Below are 19,645 nucleotides of genomic sequence, written 5' to 3' on the forward strand. Positions count from 1 at the left end.
TGTGATTGTGAAGTGAGCTAATAAAGGTTACAGGTTGAACGAGACTATTATTTGACCCAGTTCCTGTGTTGGATAAAACTACCTACTTAATATTTTGGTATTTTGATTTAAATAAGTAGTATATACCTAGCTTTTATATTATTTTGATACTAACTTTGAAAATTAAACCTGTTTGAGAACAAAAAAAAATATAAAATTTGAATATATATATATTAGATAATTTATTTAATATTTAGTTAATTTTTGGATCCAACTCAGTAGACTTCTTCACTAAGCAAAAATAGTGTTATCTACCTACGTAGTAGTATCTACCTATATAAAATGGTTTCTAAAAGCAGAAAGGAATAAGGTACACAAATTTTTCTTTGGTACTTATACTTACTCTTCTTTCTTTTTGTTGTCACAGTATTTATTTATATGTAAAACGATCTTGATTCATAGATAATTTCTGTATTCGTTGGTTATAAATTAAAGATATAACGTATAAGATTTAAATTCAATTCTTTATTGCCCCAAACTTTGTGGCAACAATTATCGCTGAAAAATATTTATTAATTTATTTAAGTCAAGTATATAAGTATTGAAACATTCAAGTTTTTGGTAAGTAAATGCGATAACATCTTCTTAAATGCGTTTGTAATTAGGCTTCTCAATGATTCAGCCAGTCAGAAACCATCCTGCGATCTAAATTTAGGATTCTAACTTGCTGAATGCGGTTACTTTTTCCTAAATCAAGTGACGACAAAATTTAGTGTACTCATTGTAATACGCCCATCGTTCTGTTTAAAAGCATTATTAATATGTGACTTACTCTGTGGCATTGACTTTGAAGTTTGACATTTATCGAAATTGCGACTTCAGTCCATTCCAAAATCAAAAAGGGCTCGCTTTCGGGATACGAGATCTTTTGTTTCAATTAATTACAATATCTCGAAAACATGGCTGGCGCAGTAGCTAAAATACCGTCGTTAATTAACAGTACGTAAATTTTTTAAAGTAATTAGTAAATAAATTTAAGTTATGTAATATGTCGCAGGTTATGTTGTTCGCTGGAATTTAATCTACTGTATTAATTTTGATTTGATTTATTGTGTGGCGTATTTACCTTACAGCGGCGATTGCTGACTTCAGACCAAAGTTTGCCATTTTTATGAAGTACGCTAAAGTTGAACTAGCTCCTCCTAAGCCCAGCGAGATTCCACAGATCCGGGCTGGATTAGCCAAACTTATCTCCAGTGCCAAATCTGGTGCATGGAAGCAACAAACTGTGAAGCAGGCCACATTGAACACCCTTGTTGGAGCTGAAGTGCTTTTCTGGTTCTATGTTGGAGAATGTATTGGAAAGCGTCATATTGTCGGATACAACGTCTAATTTATTTAAAACCTATGCACTGTAGTTATAATGTTCAATAAAATCGATAAATTATATGTGTGTTGTTTAATTTGTATGTGTCAATAATAACAACAATTTTAGGCAATTCAAATGATTGAAATAATTTAAAACTACCTGCATCTTGCTGTGTACTATTAAAACAAAATTATTAAAAAGAGAAGTATGATACCCACTTTGTGTTACGATGCCTGTTCATGTATCTATCTCATAGAAACAGTAGTACTTTATAAATTGGGCAGGGAAAATGAAATAAAAATACTTTTTCATAATATTACATCTACTTTATTGACTAATTCATAATTTACAATGGTGCACATAGTTCCATAAATCTGAAGGGATTACATGCACTTGTGATTTTGAGCTCAGTTTCAGTTTCAGGGGGTCCTCTCAACCATAACCTATCTCTGTAGTAGATTGAACATGTTAGGAATTCCTTGTCTGTATAGCCATCTACTTTGATTGGCACAAATGGGTCCAAGTGGTCGAAACCCTGAAAAAATTATTAACATTCAATATTATCTATATATATCTAATTAAAAAATCCTTTGAAACTAACTTGTGCCTTAATTAGCAAGGCTTTTAAACAAATAATAATTAAATAACACATCAATTTGTTTTAAACAAACATTTTGAGCAAATATTTTGTTTTAAGAACACAATATGGTAACAATGAATATATTGTATTCCGTTGAATAGAAACAAAACATAATAATGTTTTGTTACTATAAATAATTGAAGTTAATTTAGCAAAAGGAAAATGAAAACACAAACCTTTCGAAACAGTAAATGCTTGGGTAAATATGTTCCTTTTTCACATTCTGGATATGCAATAGCATCTGCACTTAGCACCATCACTCCATTACTCTGAAAAAAGTTTAAACTGTTCAATAAATGTTAAGTCAGTATACAGAATTTTGTTGTATCAGTATTATTTGCTATCAGAACAGAATATGCTAATATTCCAATGAAAGATATTTAGGATAGATAGCTAGGTAAAATCTATACAATCACTGCCTGACCTGGTAAATGCTGTTCTGCCTTACACTTATCATTTTTGGGGTATGAAAAATAGATATTGACTGATTCTCTGACCGATATGCACACAAAATTTTATGAGAATTGGTACAGTTAATTCAAGGAGTATGTACTGCTCCGTTCCCATGAACAAACATTGTGACACAAAAAATTTATAAGTTAAAGAGTGTTTGATTGACCAATAAAATATTTTTTTTTTATTGGTGATGTTTGATATGTGTGTGATGCTTGCTGATCTTCTATTAACAAATTTATAAGAATAGCATTGGTATCTATAATTTGGTATGAGGAACTAGGAATCTTACTTCTTAATTTTTTCCTTTGAAAATGATGACATAAAATAACAAATGATGGCCTAAAATAACTAATTAAATGTTTTATTGAAGTTTTTGGTTAGATAATAAACATAAAACAAAAGATTTTAAATGACAATGAATTTTGAAAGAAGTATTTAAGAATGTTTATAAAAATAATAATGAAATTAAAATATTACCCAGTCATTTTTAGTGAGCTCCAAGAAGGATGTAGTTAGAGTGACTTCCTCAGGTGCCACCTTCTTTTTCGTTGGTGTATGTAATGGAGTAGTGGGATTGAAGAAACCATTGTACCCATCAATCGCAACAAAGGTCTTGCATCTGTAGTTTATTTAAAAAAAAAAACAATGAAATTATAGTGGTTGTGAATGAAATTTTTTTTTATAAACTATAGTAATAGAAAAAGAAGGTATGTTAAGTATAGAAGATTAAATAAACAAACATTAAGTGTTGTACCATTTTATTTTATATTCTGTGGGTACTGCAAATTATTATGGGTACTTAGCTAATCTTATATATGTATGACCAAACCAACAATGTGAAAGACCCTGTAAAGGACATTGAATAGTTTTATTGCGGGAAATCGACGTCACAAGAATATTTAAGGAAATTATTTGAAAAAAAAAACGAATTAACTTACACTTTTTGATTTGAGAGTATCTTAACCTCATTGACTATAGCATCAACAACGTCACAAGCATATTTAACTCTCGTAATACCATGCTCAACCAGCTCCACCAAAGGTGCCCCAGCTTCAGTCTTTTCACGTTTACTCCAAACATACTCTTTAGTAATTTTCAACTAAAAAATTTATAAATACATCTTACTTAACATTGTATACCTGTTTTATTATAACAACAAATGTATTATAAGAGGTAAATTGTACCTCGGGTGATTTCAGTAAGTGCTGGTTTTGAGTCTTGAAATGCAATAACCAGGCTGCGGCGTCAAGCGGAAGATCAACAAAGCCCTCACGAGTGGTCGAGTTTGACATTTCCTTGGTTCGGGGAACACGTCGTAGCCAGTCTGATACTAAACATAAAGAATTTTTTTTTATTGCAGTAGGTTTTCATTCAAAAATTTATGAAACTTAATAGTATAAAGTATCAAAAAATAAAACGAATTTTTAGAAATTAGTAAAACAATAATTAGACAATGCAAATGCCATAGGACATTAAGTCAAGTAAATCAAAACAATAATTAAAACAAAATTCACATATCACATAACGGCTCGTATCTATAGCAATCAGGATTCAGTTGGGATATATGCATCAGTTAATGAAATTGGTCCAGTAGTTCCTGAGATTAACATGAAAAAATTCTTCAGCTTTATATTATTAATATAGATCATAAGTTTGATACCTTTATTGAGGCATGACTTGTATACACTCCTTTCCTAGAACAGTCCATTACTTTGTTTAAATAATATAATTGGCAATTACCATATCTATGCAGGTTTAATTGAAAGTGTTAATCATTTTTGAATTTGCAATTACATACCCCAGGGAACATGTATGATTAAATATCCTTCTTCAAATGCATAATGCAGCAGGTGAGCAATGGTCATTGACTTTCCAGTTCCTTCCGCACCATCTGAGTAACTTTGTTAAGGTAATTGGATAATGATTATGAAATAATATATTGCATGCACATATACATTTTTAGATAATAGGCGGACTTTTTTAAAGAATACATACAACTAATAAATAAAATTTAAAGTTAAATTTAATATATTGTTAATTTTTTTAATTTTTATATATTGAAAACATTAAAACCATACTGACTTATGATTAGATTTTTAGATTTGATATTACAACGATACGAACGATTGAAAAAGGATACACAATACATATCTAATAGCTGGCTTGTTGAAATCAGATGCCCTAATGCATTCAATTATTTCCAAACTTGGTTGACGGACCATTATTGATGTTTCAGCGAATGTTTTTGTTTGTTTCTTGAAAGACTTGGGTAGTCCCCCATGGCTATACAATTGTTTGCACAAATCTTTGTCGACTGTGTAAAATAAGCCGATTTGATTTTCATTATGCTGTGTCTGGAAAAATAGACAATCAATTGAATAATAATATTATGCATGACCACACATTTATACTAGGAGTTAGTAGTAGTAGTACTTAGTAGATAGTTTAAGTACTTACAGGTGATACCTCATTTGTTCTAAAAGTAACGGCTTGACTGTACCGACGACATACATGACGTATGTTGCGGGAAAGCATTTTAATTATTTCTTAAACACAATTTTTATTTTTAATGTATTGTTTTGTCTCGAATTTTTATTAAATATATTTCTAAATAATAATAAATACATGAACATAACCTAAAAGTCAGACGTCACAGCGACAGTACGTCAATGTCACATTAAAGACATTCTAATATATCAGATTTGAAATATTTTCAGTAGATAATAAAGAAAAATATCATCGATGTCGTCTTTGCCGTATAGACGCCTTATTTAAAATGTTCACTGCTAGGAATTTACCTAAAAAATCCAGAATGATGACCAGTCTACCAGGGGCCTGTTTATCAAAATATTGTAAATAAATGTTCCATATTCACGATCCGTGCTAAACGTGCCGGCTCTTCGTTGCTTAAATATATACTTACATACTTCTTAACACAGTGGAACACCTAATTGCAATGACTAGCAGGCCATTTCTTCAGCCCAGCACGTAGAAGTAAAATCACTTCCGTGCTGCATATTATACTAGTACCAACTGCGCCCAGCGGTTTTTCGGTAATTCTGTATCCCGTAGGAATATAAAGTTGCCAATGTGTTATTTCAGTTGATCAGCTATCTACGTACCAAATTTCATTGCAATTTGTTCAGCAGTTTTTGTGTGAAAGAGTAACAAACATACACACATCCATACACACACATAGCACATATTTAATAGTAAGGTATTCCTTAATGATAAAAATAAAATGAGCATTACTACAGAGATAATTTAATAACTTAATAATATACAATGTGTGCGATAAATATATTGTTTTACTTAAATAAATTTCTGCAATAGACTACAGATTGGGTGAAACCACGCAATGGTGTAGGGACACCCATAGACATTAACTGGAGATGTCCTGCTTCTGCTATGAAGTTAGCTTTGATCAATTCCTCTACTGCTCTATTCACAGTATAGGAGCACGTTGGCTCGCCACTCGACACCTCACCACTAAGTATATAGTTAATAATAGAAGAATAAAGAGGACTAGCTACTAATTTAATAAATAATCCTTGGTCTAAAACTTCCTTGATCAGCTCTTCTTCAATTGCTTCATTCTGTATTGTTTCCTGAAAAATAAAATAATAGTATTAGGAACAAAAGTATTTTACCCAGATGTTAAACGTAATTTATTAATTATATTATTTAAGCCTACGTTTCGTAATTAATTCCTAAACAAAATCCAATCCAAAAAGAGCAATTCACAAATATATAGTTTTCTATCGTCTGCACGAATGGTAAAACAAATATCGTTATATTATTAGAAGTGAGGATATATTATGTATCCTCACTCAGGGGACCGTATTCCTTTAAATGAGCAAACCTTATAATCAGCAAGCAGTTTACACAACATATCTTCGTAGTTATCACACTTGCTCATCACGATCACCCAGACGGCGTTCATCACCGCTCCTCCGTCTATATCGGTAAGCAGCCATTGCACCTCCTACAAACATTAGTATATTGCTTTAAGGTGTAATGTAGGAGTCTAGGACGTTTCTATACGAATTGGGGGCAGCTTGCGCCAAGTGACCACATCTCCACAGAAGATAAGCGTGATACAGTAGCAGGCGATTGCTAATGTGTTTTGATCGGATATAGGAGAAGCCTGTATATTTTTTTTTTATTCTTCCCAGTGTGTTTTATTTATTTTTTTCATTTTTAGCTTTGTAGCATTGAAATGCTTTATAAATGATTTATTTTGAAAGAATAGAAATTGGGATCACGGGTGGCCGAGAGGCTAGGCGCTGCTACGGTTTGGCCAAAAGACGCCAGTTCGAATCCTGCCAAGTATTTTATTTATTCTTGTCAACATTCATCTATGCAATGTGTATTTAGTTGAATGATTTATATATTAGAAACAAAAGATTATGAGAATAAATGAAAACAAAAATTAAAAACCTGTTCAGTGAGCACGGGACTCCTAAGAAGCATCTTAATGAGCAGCAAATTTTCCGCGTGTCCGCTCGGCTGAAGTAGCAAGTGGTGGATGTACTCACAATGCAGGCTGTGGGACGATCTGAAATCAAAACAAAAATTAACCTTAGATACGTTTTCATTTCATAGATAATAGAAAGAAGAAAGAAAGAAATAAAGAAAAGAAAAAGCATTTATTTTGACACAGAAGCATACAATAAATCAAGCAGAGAAGATAATAGTAAATAGTGGGTACGTAAAGTGCGTTGATGTTAGCAAGTTTGTTTAAGAAGCTTTTTTAAGACAGTACGTTAGTGCTTGAACGTAAGTGTGGCAGTGCAAGTGTCAGTGTTAGTCAGTGCAAGTGAGTGCAAGTGTCAGTGTAAGTGAGTGCAAGTGTCAGTGTAAGTGTGTGCGCGATGGTGTTAGAGTGAGCTAGTGCACTCACTCGGTGCGGCGCGTGTGCGGCCAGCACAGCAGCGCGTCGGCGAGCGCGCGGCGCCGCTCCCACGTGCCGTTGCGCGACAGGAGCGCCGCGAACACTTCCCATCTGCCCTCTTCGGTTAGCAACATGTCCTCTGCGAGTTATTTGTGTTATATTATTACGTGAGACAGTTTTAAAGAATAGAAGAAACAAATTTAATCAGGAGGCGGGATTCTATCCAAGGCGAGTTTTTGCCATACCGCGGCGACACCACGGCCACCCGTGATCCCGCTTTAGTAATTGAATTTATTCTACTCTTTCGGTTTAATGTGCCCAAGGGACACTCTAAAAAAAATTATCATTTATAAAGCATTTCAGCGTTATAAAAGAAAAAATTAAATATTATTACACAAATATTATATACATATAAAATTTCATAAATATCGGAGGTATTTTCTTCGACCCCTTTCTTTTCATCAGGCAATGCGTCTACCCGAAGGCTTTCATATACTTAACAATAAAAAAGAAATATAGCAACTAAAACTGCGACACGACAATTTTATATCATACGAAGGGATACCAATGAATTTAATCGAAATGTAAAATTTCCACACTACATTACAGTTTCGAATAGACAATTTTAGTGTTTCATCATTTCTTTGTCCGTAAAAAACAGTCATGTCACAATTGCAGTCGCCATATATCTCTCAGCATGTAGCGACTGACCGCTGAGGCGCTGCGCGTAGTCGTCGGGCGCGAACTGGTCGCGGAGCAGGGCGGCGGTGGCGGCGGCGGCGGGGGCGGCGGCGGGGGCGGCGGGGGCGGGGGGGCGCGCGCCCAGTGCCAGCAGCGCGAGGCGCGCGTGCGGCGCCAGGCCGCGCCCCACGCGCTCCAGCAGCGCCTCGGGCAGCTCGCCGCCCTCCTTGTGGTACTGCGCCATGCGGCTCACCAGCCTCTGCGTGCATCTGGTGCGCATGTAAGTATTTTCGTGTTTAGGATGCTAGCGGTTGGACGAAATGGCACAATCATGTAGGTCAATCTGGTACATGTGGAAATATTTTAGAGTTCAGAAGGGCAGCAGGGAAAAATTATGTACTCGCGACGATGCGCATGAGTGTTAAAGAAATTTAGTTCATTACACCGGCCGATTACACGTGAACCGGGCGATTTAAGATTAGAATTCAAAAAGGCTCTTAAGCGGCTGGTAAGCTACCGTAGCCCCCCACTCACTCGTCGTCGTGCAGCAGGTTGTCGGCGGCGAAGAGGAACAGCTGGGGCAGGTCGAGCCGCAGGTTGAGGCAGTGCAGCAGCGACTCCAGCGCGCCGGCTCGCAGCGTCGGGTTCAGCAGCAGCTGGCTGGCTATCGGCAGGACTCCGTCACCGCGCGTCATCTCCAGCTCTCTGCGGTTTTGTTATCAATATAAATATAACCATTGAACGGATTTTGAGGATACTTAGCTGTAGTATAGCATATGAGCTATAAAAATACTTATTTTTGCCACCGAAAGAAACCTAGCGGCACAGATAATAAAAATTTTTACAACTTTAAAAGGTGGTATTTGAAATCGCATATACTAACATCCACAAATGTGGTGGGGCGTCGCAAGCGAGGCGGATGTGCTGCACAGCCTCCGAGTGAAAGTTCTCCAGGAATCTTGCCCACCGGCTTAGCTCTTGGCCCACGTTTGACCACGCCGTTGACCTGGAAAACGATGACTTTTTTTTAGTAAAATTAAAAAAAAAGCAATTGTAGCAGTATTTTCAAATACCTTTTTAATGACATATTTGTGGTACTATACACAATAAAAGTGCGGATTCTCAACGCACAATAAGCCACGTGGTCTTAAATATATGAAATTCACACTTTTTGTATGTCATTACAACATAATCTAAGTATATATGAGATCTCTACCGGGAGCATTCATTTCCAATGGATTTACCCACAATAGTCTATATCATTCTACAAAAATTCAGAGTTAGTTTGTTTATTTGAAATGTATTTTCCTTCTCTCTTCCTTCATTCATTTGAGCAGTTTCTATCCTCCCACTTTTCTATCGTACCCGCTAATCTTCGTAGTAAGTAGTGAGAAAGTAAGTAGTGAGTAAGTAAGTAGTGAGTAAGTAAGTAGTGAGTAAGCAAGAGGTGAGTAAGCAAGTAGTGAGTAAGCAAGTAGTGAGTAAGTATGTGGTGAGGAAGTAAGTAGTAAGTAAGTAGTGAGTAGGTAAGTAGTGAGTAAGTAAGTAGTGAGTAAGCAAGTAGTGAGTAAGCAAGTAGTGAGTAAGCAAGTAGTGAGTAAGCAAGTAGTGAGTAAGCAAGTAGTGAGTAAGTATGTAGTGGGTAAGTAAGTAGTGAGTAGTTAAGTAGTGTTAAATGCATACCCGTGGTTGATTTTCGTCTCGTTTTCGTGCTCGAGCTGGCAGTAGTCCGCCGCCTGTGCGACCATCGCCTGTCTCGTTGCGCCGTTTACACTGTAATGTTGTATGGTGTTAGGCGCCTATCGACAAAATAAGGCTAGAAATAGGGTAATTTTTTTTATTTTTATTAGTATTCAGAGCATTTTTTGAGTATTGGTTATATGTAACGAATAGCATATAGTTCAAATTCCTCTATTTCTGTATGCTTTTATTAATATCACTAACACATTGTTCATCACACTACTCACACTGACATGATAAATGTGAAAGTTTGTTTGTTTTGATGAAACGTCTGAAAAGATTTTCACGAAATTTTAAATGCTCCCTTGGGATAAAACAGGAATCTTGATATCTGGGCAGAGCCGTAACGAGCGATATTATATTAAATATTAAATACTAGTTAATCCGGCGAACTTCGCAACGTCACAGAACATTTTTTGAAGCATTTTTCCTAATTTTTTTTACTGTTCTCTCGACTATTATGAATGCAACAAACCATATTTTGAGTTTTTAAAATTCGAGTCTTAGCGAGACTATCAAGCCGTAATGGACTTATATATACATATAGAAGATCCTATTAAGAACGTTAAAGTTTGTCAGTATGGTTGGATGTTTGTAACACTTTTACGCGATAGCGTCTTATCGTATCCGTATGTAATTTGGTACAGAGGTAGATTAGAGCTCGGATTAGTACATCGGCTACTTTTCACCCGAGTAGCACGCGAGTGCCGCCGCGTGTTACAGCTAGTATACATACAGTCTAAGACTATTCATAAAACGTAAATATTTTTTATTATGTCATAGTCGACAATGGAGCTGGTTGGTCGCCTGATGGTAAGCGTTACTACCGCCCATGGACATTTGGAGAGGTGTAAGGTCGAATGCAGACCTTACGCCTCTTCAAATGGATTGCCGACTGCAAAATGGAAAGGGATTAGGAAAGGATTGAAGAGAGGAGTAAAGGAAAGGACTGGGAAAGGTAAGGAAGAGGATATGGGCCAAATATATATACTTTACCGTTCTATAGCTTCTCGCGAGAAGCAAGTGCTCTCAACGAAGGCGAGGATATCGTCCTTGGTCAGCTTGTTGAAGTAGCTCACGCACTCGCGGTACTGCTGCATCCACTTCTTGTTGTTCGCCGCTGTCATCGATTGCGGCACCTGGTACAAACGTCTTGTTTAATATCGTTAACTAGCTGCGCCCCGCGGTTTCACCCGCCCGTAAGTCCGTATCACGTGGGAATATCGGGATAAAAAGTTGCCTATACGTTATTCCAGATGTCCAGCAGTCTACGTACCAAATTTGATTTGCAATCGGTTCAGTAGCTTTTGCGTGAAAGAGTAACAAACTCACACACATCATTATAGTAGGATTTTATGTATGTCTGTAAGTATGCTACTCCGAACTTAACGCGTGCGAAGCCGCGGGCAAAAAGTAGTTAAATATAAGTACCACTATTTGATTAGAATAATCAATGTTTTATAGATCCGCATTCTGTTTAATCCAAGTAATTCACTGTTACACTGTACACAAATTTATTAACACAAAAAAAGTAGCTGCCTTCTAATCTGATAGCACGAAAATTTTCAAATATTAGCAAAAATATATTCCCCCCTCACCCTTTTAAGCACACACACACACACACCCACACGCGCACGCACACGCACACGCACACTCACACGCACGCACGCACACCCACAGCCATCACGCACACGCACACTCACACGCACGCACGCACACCCACAGCCATCACGTATACACGACTGGCTCGAATATTCCAGAATTTCCATTCGCATTTTCATTCCCTAATACATTGAGCCCAAAACTCAAGCGCACTCACGTCGAAGAAGTGCTTAGTGAGCCAGCGCGTGTATATGACGCTGACGGAGACCGGCACGTGGAAGGCGGGCGGCAAGGTGCGCAGGAACTTGGTGAGCAGCGCCACGTTCTCCGGCCTGATGATGGAGAGCACGTGCGCCATGAAGCGCTCCTCCGATGGCTGCTCCAGGAGCAACTTGTAGTCCAGATCTGGGAATCGGAGTATTTTAGATATGGATATATTTGTTTATCTATATTGTGAAGATGAAGACTTTGCTTTTTTGGTTGTTTGGTTGAACATGCTAATCTCAAGAACTATTTGCAAAATTCTTTCAGCGTTAGATAGCCTATTTATTGAGGAAGGCTTTAGGCTATAACACATCAGATACTATGTGGATAATGAATGCTTTAAAAAGCCTTTAAGCGAACAGTCTCGTGCTTACAGTTTCTTAACTTATTTATTACAACATGAGAATGTCATAATATACCTTTTGTCGATAGAAAAAAAAAGAAACTCAAGACAGTTTGCTTCTATACTTAAGCCAAAAATTACGTGTAATTCTTTTTTATTATTATTGTAAATGTAGAAATGCACAAAATATTTAAAATGTTATGACAGTGTGTATCTAGAATGTATATGTCACCGTAAGATTGTAAACATCGTTATATTACAATCTATCTAGTAAGATTGTAAACTATCGATAGATTGTGAACCGTATCATTATGATTGCAATTTAACGCATCATTTTTCGCTTGATTGTAATCTATCGATGGGAAGCGGTCAAATTGTGAACCGGCGTAGGACGGAATGCAACTCGCGCTCTGATTGGTTGAACGGTATGTGCTCCCGCCACCCCGGCCACACGCCATATTTGTTTGTTATTTCGTTAGTTGTCGAATGTAAACAACTATGTTTTCGTGATTATAAATTGATTTTGTCTTGAAAATAACTTATATCTTTCGAATAATTTACATATATAAAACTGTTGTGAACCTAAAAAATTATCTGTGGTTAACCCAAGAAAAGCAGTTTGAATGACAAATCAAAGAATTAGTGTTTGTTTCGCAACATAACCTAAATTACATGAATCGTTCGTGTTTTAACGTTTTGCTGCTTGTGAACTTAAGTAATCTCATTTAATAACAATGAGACCGACCAATCAGGAAGAACTTGCAGACAGTTGACAATTTGACGCGGGACAGATTGTAATTTAACGGATTCACTTCGGTAGATTACAATATAGCGAAGAATAATGAGTCAAATTGCAATCATAATGATACAGTTCACAATCTATCGATAGTTTACAATCTCGCTAGATAGATTGTAATCTAACGATCTTTACAATCTAACGGTGACATATACATATATTGACACACAAATTGAATAATCAATCTCACCAGGAGAAGCAGCTTTAGCCTTCTTCAATAATTTGATATGTTCGGTTGCGTTCAGCCCATACACCAGCGGCCGCTCGTCCACTCGTTTCAGCAACGTGAAGAAGTTTATCAACGCTACGTAGTTATTGCCCTCTATCTCTGGCCAAAGCACTTCGCGAATACTGTTTGGTGGTATTTTATAATAAACCAATAAGTTATTGATAAAAAAAAACAATGAGTTTGAGTAATATTTGCAAAGCCATATATCATATTAATAAAAAAAACAATTTCAAAATTTCATATTTTTACTGAAAATTGCTAAACTATCAGTACATCCTGGCTACACACATAAAATGTGTTAATAGCAAAACAAAGTGAATAATAACAAATTTATAATTTCCGAAAATCTAAACGAATTTTTATGCGCTTTGATTTGTTACATTAAAGTCCACACAGATAAAATAAAATACACGTGAATCAAAATATGAAAAACTAAAAATTTAAACGCGAAAATAACAATATAATAAAACGCAAAAAAATATCTATGGTGCGTATAATTACCGCGCATGCGCGTTGGGTCTGCGCGCGATGTCGTCGATGGCGTCCGGCGCGATGTGCGACAGCGACTTGTCCGAGGCCACGTGGTGCAGCCACACGTCCAGCAGCTCCAGCCCGTACTTCAGCGCGAGCCTGCACGCCAGCTGCGCGTGCTCTTCCGAGTTCGATCTGGTGGACCACGAAACATGTAGCTACGAAACATGTCATGTAACACAATCATTATTTGCTTAACTAAGAAATTTAACGGGGTTTAAGTGAATTTAAATATAAATGTAGAGATTTCAATTGATTCAATATAAAGATGTGAAGTGTTATGAATAATACAATCTCTATGGGAATGATTGAGCCTTAATTGGCCATCACCAGATTGGAAAGAAAGGAACTACATATTATGTAGGAAAACTAAATAGAAACCAAAACACACAAAAATATATATTCTAAATGCCAGCATACAAGTGCTTGGATTATAAAAGAAAATATAAAATATTGGCAGAATGAATTCATAAATACTATCCACATTTTGCCTGCGTAGTCTAAGACTTAACAAACTTTATAATAAAACTTTGCTTGAGAACATCATTGGTATAATATATCCATTGGTTAAAAAAGAATGGAAATGGTTTTCGAGTTTATCGCGAACAGATATGAAATGTTGGCAGAGGAGGAGGAGAATCATTGGAAAAATCACATCAAGAATGAAATATTAGGTATCTTTTATTGTCCTTACACGATTAGTTATTTAAAGAAAGATTTCATCCGCCGAAATAGCTCAGTTGGGAGAGCGTTAGACTGAAGATCTAAAGGTCCCTGGTTCGATCCCGGGTTTCGGCAAGAACACTTTTATGGCAAAATTTAATAAAATTAAATCAAAACAGATAATTTATTTTTAATTCAACAATTTTGGGTTCATGAATGTGTCAGCCAGTGTAGTGTCATGCTTTTCAAAGAATTGATTTCGCCACAAAAAAGCTCGACTCACTTGGCGAGGCGGTATATGACCTCGCGGCGGTAGTCCGCGTCCGCGTGGAACATGAGCGCGTTGACGCTGACGCCGAGCGCGCGCAGCCGCCCCACCTCGCCCAGCGCGCTCAGCCGGCCGGCGCAGCGCCGCGCCGCTGCCGCCGCCCCCGCGCTCCCGCCGGCGCCCCCGCCCGCGCCCCCGCCCGCGCCCCGCTCGCCCAGCGTCCTCGTCGCCAGCTTGGCGGGCACACAACGCATCATATGTTATACGAGAGCAGCGTGAAGCGTAAGAATATAGGAGGTCGGGAAGCGAGACTTTACATATAAATTGTTATTGTGTTTGGGTCGAGTTTTTTTACTAATTATCATAAATTGTACCATAAAATGTTGAACTAGAGACTCCACGCTGTGTGAATTTAAACTCTAGCAAGTGTTATGTAGTACTCTCCGACACTTGTAATTAGTTTAAGTTCTGTTTTGTGGATATTAAATAAAAATAAAAAAATGGAGGATATCTTTTCAAATCATTATTTACCTCAGCGGGTCGCGTGAGGTACACATTATCGCGCAGAGTGGGCGCGTTACAGCGCAGCAGCTCCGCGTACAGCGCCGCACTGAGCGCGGCGGCCGAGTGCCCCACGCTGGCCCCCGCAGCCCCCGCCCCCGCGCCCTCGCCCGCCGCCCCCCTGGCCCCGCCGGCTAGCAGGCACGCCACACTCAGCGCCGTGTCCTTGTACACGAGCTCCTCCGCGCACTTTTGTACCACTAGGTGGAAAAATCTTAAGGCTATGGTACAATTCTTAAGGCTATGGTATATTTCTAGACTTCTCTAATATCCTATCCTATCCTACTAATATTATTAATGCGAAAGTTTGTAAGGATATGTGTGTGTTTGTTATTCTTTCACGCAAAAACTACTGAACCGATTGCAATGCAATTTGGTACGTAGACAGCTGGACAACTGGAATAACATATATGCAATTTTAATTTTTTATCCCGATATTCCTACGGGATACGGACTTACGCGGATGAAACCGCGGGGAGCAGCTAGTGCTACTATAATTTCAAATGCGATATAGAAGTATACATTAAACATTGAAACTGCTTTGTTAATTTTTTTTTCAATTGGTTATGATGATCTTGCAATTTAAAGTTAACAATATATTAAGTTTATTTTCTGATATGTCAGTATGTATACGCAACAAATATGACTTCTATCACTAAGGACACAGGAATCCTACCCGCCTTTCATCCAAGCTTACCTTCGGCCTCATTCTCTCCAGCAACTCGACCGTCCTCCAGACAGCTCTGTATGTAGTAGCGCTTCAGCCGCGAGTGGGGCGAGTCGTGCGCGAGCTGCGTGTCCATCGAGAACTTGTCGTAGCGGTAGAAACCGTTGGCCACTTCGAGCTGTGGGTACAGCGTGGAGTAGAACTCTTGGCAGTGCACTTTGCGCTGGATCATCTCCGCTTCCGTGTCCGGTGTTCGTTCGCTGCAGGTGATAAGTCAATATGAGTAATGTGTTCAAGTGACATCCTGGCAGTGGCGTCTCGGTGGTGAGGACCTCGGACTTCAAAATCGACAAGTCGAGGTTCGAGACCAGAAGGAGCTTGCAGGAAATTAATTGATTTTTCAATTCCTCAAAAAAAACAATTATTAAGAAGTTTGGTTGAATGAGAAATGTTTGAATTGCTTAAGAAACAATAAATGTTCAGTTGAAATTGGCGTTTACCTACATTTGCACTTAGTATGTATCAGTAATTGAAATGTACATATTTATTTCACACAACATCGAATAAAGAGTTCTCAATCCGACTGCATTTTTTTGTGTTTTCAGAACTATTGATTGGATAAACCTATTTTCATGATTCAAGAGTTCCAATTTGGTCTAATTGAGACAATGTAAAGGCAATTTAGTTTTTGTTAAAAATTATCTTACCCTGCAGCAAACTTGTTTTGAATAGTGTCCACTAAGTAATTGAGCAAAGGTTTCTTTTCGGACTGAGCTGGTGTCGTGATATCTTTCTTCTCTGTGACAGGCTGAGAACAATACACATTATTATATATTTCCAGGTGAAGTTCTTGACAGCAATGGCATATTTAAATTTTAAAGACTATAAAAGATGCCGAGCCCGTTTTTATACACACCGTGCTAACTGCATCAGAAAATTCGTCATCAGTGGAGGGCCAGCGGTATCCGTAGTAGTTAATTTCGGGCTGACTCGGCTTGGGTTGAAGACTTTCGAGCTCCAATTTTAGTCTGAAATAAAATTGATTGATGCTTTCTTAATGCAGGAATTTGTATATAATATCTGTATCTGTAATAATATTTAAAGGCAAAAAGTTTATTTGTTTGCTTGAATTTGCTCTCACGAACTATTGGACCGATTTAAAAAAAAAATTGTTTCAGAGAGATATAGGATATATAGATATATTTTGTCTCACAAATTTCACGGGAACAAGATCTCAAACGAATAGAGAACAACTCCGGGACTGTCAACCTCTTTATTTTAATACGCGAGCGAATCTGCGGGCGAGCTGGTATCAGTTGAAATGATGAATGACATTCCATTCCAAATTTATATGATATAAAAAATGCATCATCCTAGATACATTTTTATGTCATATTTGGCAAAGGAGCTCTCTTTTGCCCTCTAGAAACGAATCGACTGAACGAAAAAGTAGTTTATAAGCGGAATAGAGGCAAGGTAGGGGCGGGGCACGCACCGCGAGTGCAGCACCTCCTCGAGCTGGCGCGGCGGGCAGAAGGCGAGCGCGGCGGCGAGCAGGTCGGCGCGCACGTGCGGCGCGGTGTGCGGCGGCGCCGCGCGCGCCACGCCCGCCAGCACGGGCGCCGCGCGCGCCACGCGCAGCGCCGCCAGCCGCCGCGCGCCCGCCAGCGCCGTGCCGCCGCCGCCCGCGCCGCACCCCGCGCCCAGCGCCGCCGCGCACACCTGCGTCAGCACCATGCCCTCCCTGCGGACACACGTGTAGTGTTGCCATCGATCAAGATGCTAAGTGGTCATTGAATGCACCAGCAATCGACAAGAAGTACATTAGGTATATAAGTTTTTTTTTCATCAAAAATGTAATGCAAAATAACCTGGTACTATTATTGCTTGTTATTTAAGGATTACACTGGCATGCGCGAAGCCCTTAATCAATGAATCATACACCATACATGCATTACGTCGTTTTTGAAAAGGGCTGATACTTTTTTTACTGCTAAACCAATCAACCAAAAATATATCTTTCAAAAATCACATCGACAAGTTTTTAGTTAGCTGCACGCCCCGGCTCCGCGCGGGGACCTAGTAATTTATCGTAATTGCCATAATATAAACTATCCTATCTCTCAAGTTGAATCGAACTGCACATGGTGTGCGAATTTTATTATAATCGGTTAAGTGGTTTAGGAGTCCATTGTGACACGAGATTACATATATTAAGATAAACCTATTTTTATATTAGGAACAAATCAAAAGATTATTCCTGACCTAATGCATAGTTAAACAAAGTAACTTCTAGAAACTAGACTGACTAAAGAGTGGATTCGATTACCTGGCCTCATCATCGTCTCCTGCTACTCGTAACATCTTCGCCACTTGCAGTAATTTCTCACTTGCCAGGAAAGCGCTAGACTCAGATTTCAAACAATCCTCAATCAGCTTCATACGATCTTCGCAGAGGCGCACTGAAATTTTAAATGTGTAACAAAACGAATAAGTAATATAGACCTTATCAAAGCATTTTCAACCGACTTGACAAAAAGAGGAGTTGCTCAATTCGAACGTATTTTTTGTGTTTTTTTATCTCAGAACTTTCGACAAAGTGTACCCATTTTGACGATTATTTATTTATTTGAAAGCTGGTAAGCTAGAAAGTCTTCCGCCTGGTCCCATTCAAATATAGTCTAGCTGTTTTGTAATAATAATTTCAAAATTTTTCCCCTTTAATCAAAATTAAGCATAATATTATGGAACCAAAATATAATCATATTGTATCCTTATGAAAAACTCACCTTGAATTGGCAACAATTTAATCCTGAACGCATTTAGAATGGGCAGGGCTTCTATCAGGTCAATTTCTTTTTCCACTTCAGGATTTCCAGGCGCGATTAAATTTAAACATGATCTATAAAAGTTTAAAAAATTGAAAAAAAAAATCTGTTTACTTGGAACCTTTTTCCAAGCACAATTGAAATACAATAGTTTATTGATTTTTTGGTGGGTGGGTCAGTTAATAAAAAACTGACTGTCTCCTTGGTACAGTGGTTAAAGATTGAGCATAGAATCGAGGGAACCTGGATTCCATTTTAGATTCCCGAGGACGCACAAAAAAAATGTCTAGGACTGGTAGGACTCAGAAGGCTGATCACCTACTTTTCCGGAAAGTATGTATAAATATGGGACAAGGCATTTTGCCTTGTCCCATACTTCCTTAACAAAATCTTTTGAATTTAGAATTGATTATTAGAATTATGAGATATTATAATTCTCATAATTTTCCAATTATCCAACACCAAGCCCTCACCTGGCCAGCTGTAGCGACGGGTCAGTAAGCGAGGAGGCCGAGTTGAAGTACTCCTTTGCGGCATCCAGCACCAGCTTAACCGTGTTCTCGTAGTTGATGACGTGGGAGCCGTAACGCATGAGCGGCGTGCACGTCAGCACATCAGCCGCCATGCGGATGCTGTCCATGTCGCCCGAGGTTAGCATGGCGGACGCGTAGATCTAGAACATTCCAGCGAATACTGGCTACTTTGTATTGGTACTATGTTAGGAAGGAAAAGAAGGTAGTAGAAGGAAATCTCAGTATTTTGTATGTTTCTAAAGTTTATTCTTCCTCTTTATAATATTAGTGTAGAAGCGTAGATTAGAAATTATAGAAATAACTAAACAAAAGTGAATTCTATATAAAAAGTAATAAACTTACTTCATGGCACTCCTCACGAGATACGCAACCGAATATTGTATTCTGCAGATCCAACATATCTTTGAGAATGTTATTCCATTCGCGTTGTTTTGTTTTTTCACTCCTGGAAATAATGTGGTCACTGTCAACATGAACTTAAAGTGACTTTACTAGTATTTATTATGGTCGGAATTATTTATTTCGTTTTTAACACGCTTTTATTAGCTTCACTTGTATGTTTGTATGTATGTATGTATGTAACTCACACCCGTTTTTCTCC

General features: G+C 38.0%; 3 protein-coding genes and 1 non-coding gene across 4 annotated transcripts in view; 2 read left to right on the forward strand and 2 right to left on the reverse strand.

The window, feature by feature from the left end:
• Nucleotides 1-804: 804 nt before the first annotated feature.
• LOC119829528 (ATP synthase subunit g, mitochondrial) lies at nucleotides 805-1,428 on the forward strand. Its single transcript, XM_038352084.1, has 2 exons — nucleotides 805-978; nucleotides 1,113-1,428. Exons 1-2 carry the CDS (start codon nucleotides 939-941, stop codon nucleotides 1,370-1,372), a joined length of 300 nt encoding a protein of 99 aa, XP_038208012.1. The 5' UTR covers nucleotides 805-938; the 3' UTR covers nucleotides 1,373-1,428.
• Nucleotides 1,429-1,659: 231 nt separating this feature from the next.
• LOC119829527 (28S ribosomal protein S29, mitochondrial) lies at nucleotides 1,660-5,117 on the reverse strand. Its single transcript, XM_038352083.1, has 8 exons — nucleotides 4,902-5,117; nucleotides 4,585-4,798; nucleotides 4,243-4,335; nucleotides 3,629-3,774; nucleotides 3,383-3,543; nucleotides 2,922-3,063; nucleotides 2,165-2,257; nucleotides 1,660-1,883 (listed from the first exon to the last, which is right to left on the reverse strand). The coding sequence occupies exons 1-8, from the start codon at nucleotides 4,977-4,979 to the stop codon at nucleotides 1,695-1,697; spliced, it is 1,116 nt and encodes a 371-aa protein (XP_038208011.1). The 5' UTR covers nucleotides 4,980-5,117; the 3' UTR covers nucleotides 1,660-1,694.
• A 513-nt stretch (nucleotides 5,118-5,630) lies between these two features.
• Nucleotides 5,631-19,645, reverse strand: part of LOC119829629 (neuroblastoma-amplified sequence-like) — a 24,125-nt gene continuing 10,110 nt past the window's right edge. The window contains exons 20-41 of the mRNA XM_038352240.1: nucleotides 19,387-19,489; nucleotides 18,985-19,184; nucleotides 18,473-18,585; nucleotides 18,013-18,145; nucleotides 17,179-17,427; nucleotides 16,600-16,711; nucleotides 16,391-16,491; nucleotides 15,714-15,943; nucleotides 14,987-15,216; nucleotides 14,471-14,688; nucleotides 13,495-13,659; nucleotides 12,955-13,115; nucleotides 11,579-11,766; nucleotides 10,756-10,898; nucleotides 9,703-9,792; nucleotides 8,903-9,025; nucleotides 8,554-8,724; nucleotides 8,050-8,288; nucleotides 7,348-7,477; nucleotides 6,885-7,002; nucleotides 6,307-6,429; nucleotides 5,631-6,052 (exon numbers count right to left, since the gene is read on the reverse strand). Of these exons, the coding sequence (XP_038208168.1) occupies nucleotides 5,753-6,052; nucleotides 6,307-6,429; nucleotides 6,885-7,002; nucleotides 7,348-7,477; nucleotides 8,050-8,288; nucleotides 8,554-8,724; nucleotides 8,903-9,025; nucleotides 9,703-9,792; nucleotides 10,756-10,898; nucleotides 11,579-11,766; nucleotides 12,955-13,115; nucleotides 13,495-13,659; nucleotides 14,471-14,688; nucleotides 14,987-15,216; nucleotides 15,714-15,943; nucleotides 16,391-16,491; nucleotides 16,600-16,711; nucleotides 17,179-17,427; nucleotides 18,013-18,145; nucleotides 18,473-18,585; nucleotides 18,985-19,184; nucleotides 19,387-19,489 (3,640 nt within the window). The 3' untranslated portion in view covers nucleotides 5,631-5,752. The remainder of the gene's footprint in view (nucleotides 6,053-6,306; nucleotides 6,430-6,884; nucleotides 7,003-7,347; nucleotides 7,478-8,049; nucleotides 8,289-8,553; nucleotides 8,725-8,902; nucleotides 9,026-9,702; nucleotides 9,793-10,755; nucleotides 10,899-11,578; nucleotides 11,767-12,954; nucleotides 13,116-13,494; nucleotides 13,660-14,470; nucleotides 14,689-14,986; nucleotides 15,217-15,713; nucleotides 15,944-16,390; nucleotides 16,492-16,599; nucleotides 16,712-17,178; nucleotides 17,428-18,012; nucleotides 18,146-18,472; nucleotides 18,586-18,984; nucleotides 19,185-19,386; nucleotides 19,490-19,645) is intronic.
• Nucleotides 14,250-14,322, forward strand: Trnaf-gaa. The gene has a single exon. It is a non-coding gene; the product is annotated as a tRNA-Phe (tRNA).

Source organism: Zerene cesonia, chromosome 10, assembly GCF_012273895.1.
Source record: "Zerene cesonia ecotype Mississippi chromosome 10, Zerene_cesonia_1.1, whole genome shotgun sequence".
In the NCBI taxonomy this organism is placed as follows: domain Eukaryota; kingdom Metazoa; phylum Arthropoda; class Insecta; order Lepidoptera; family Pieridae; genus Zerene; species Zerene cesonia.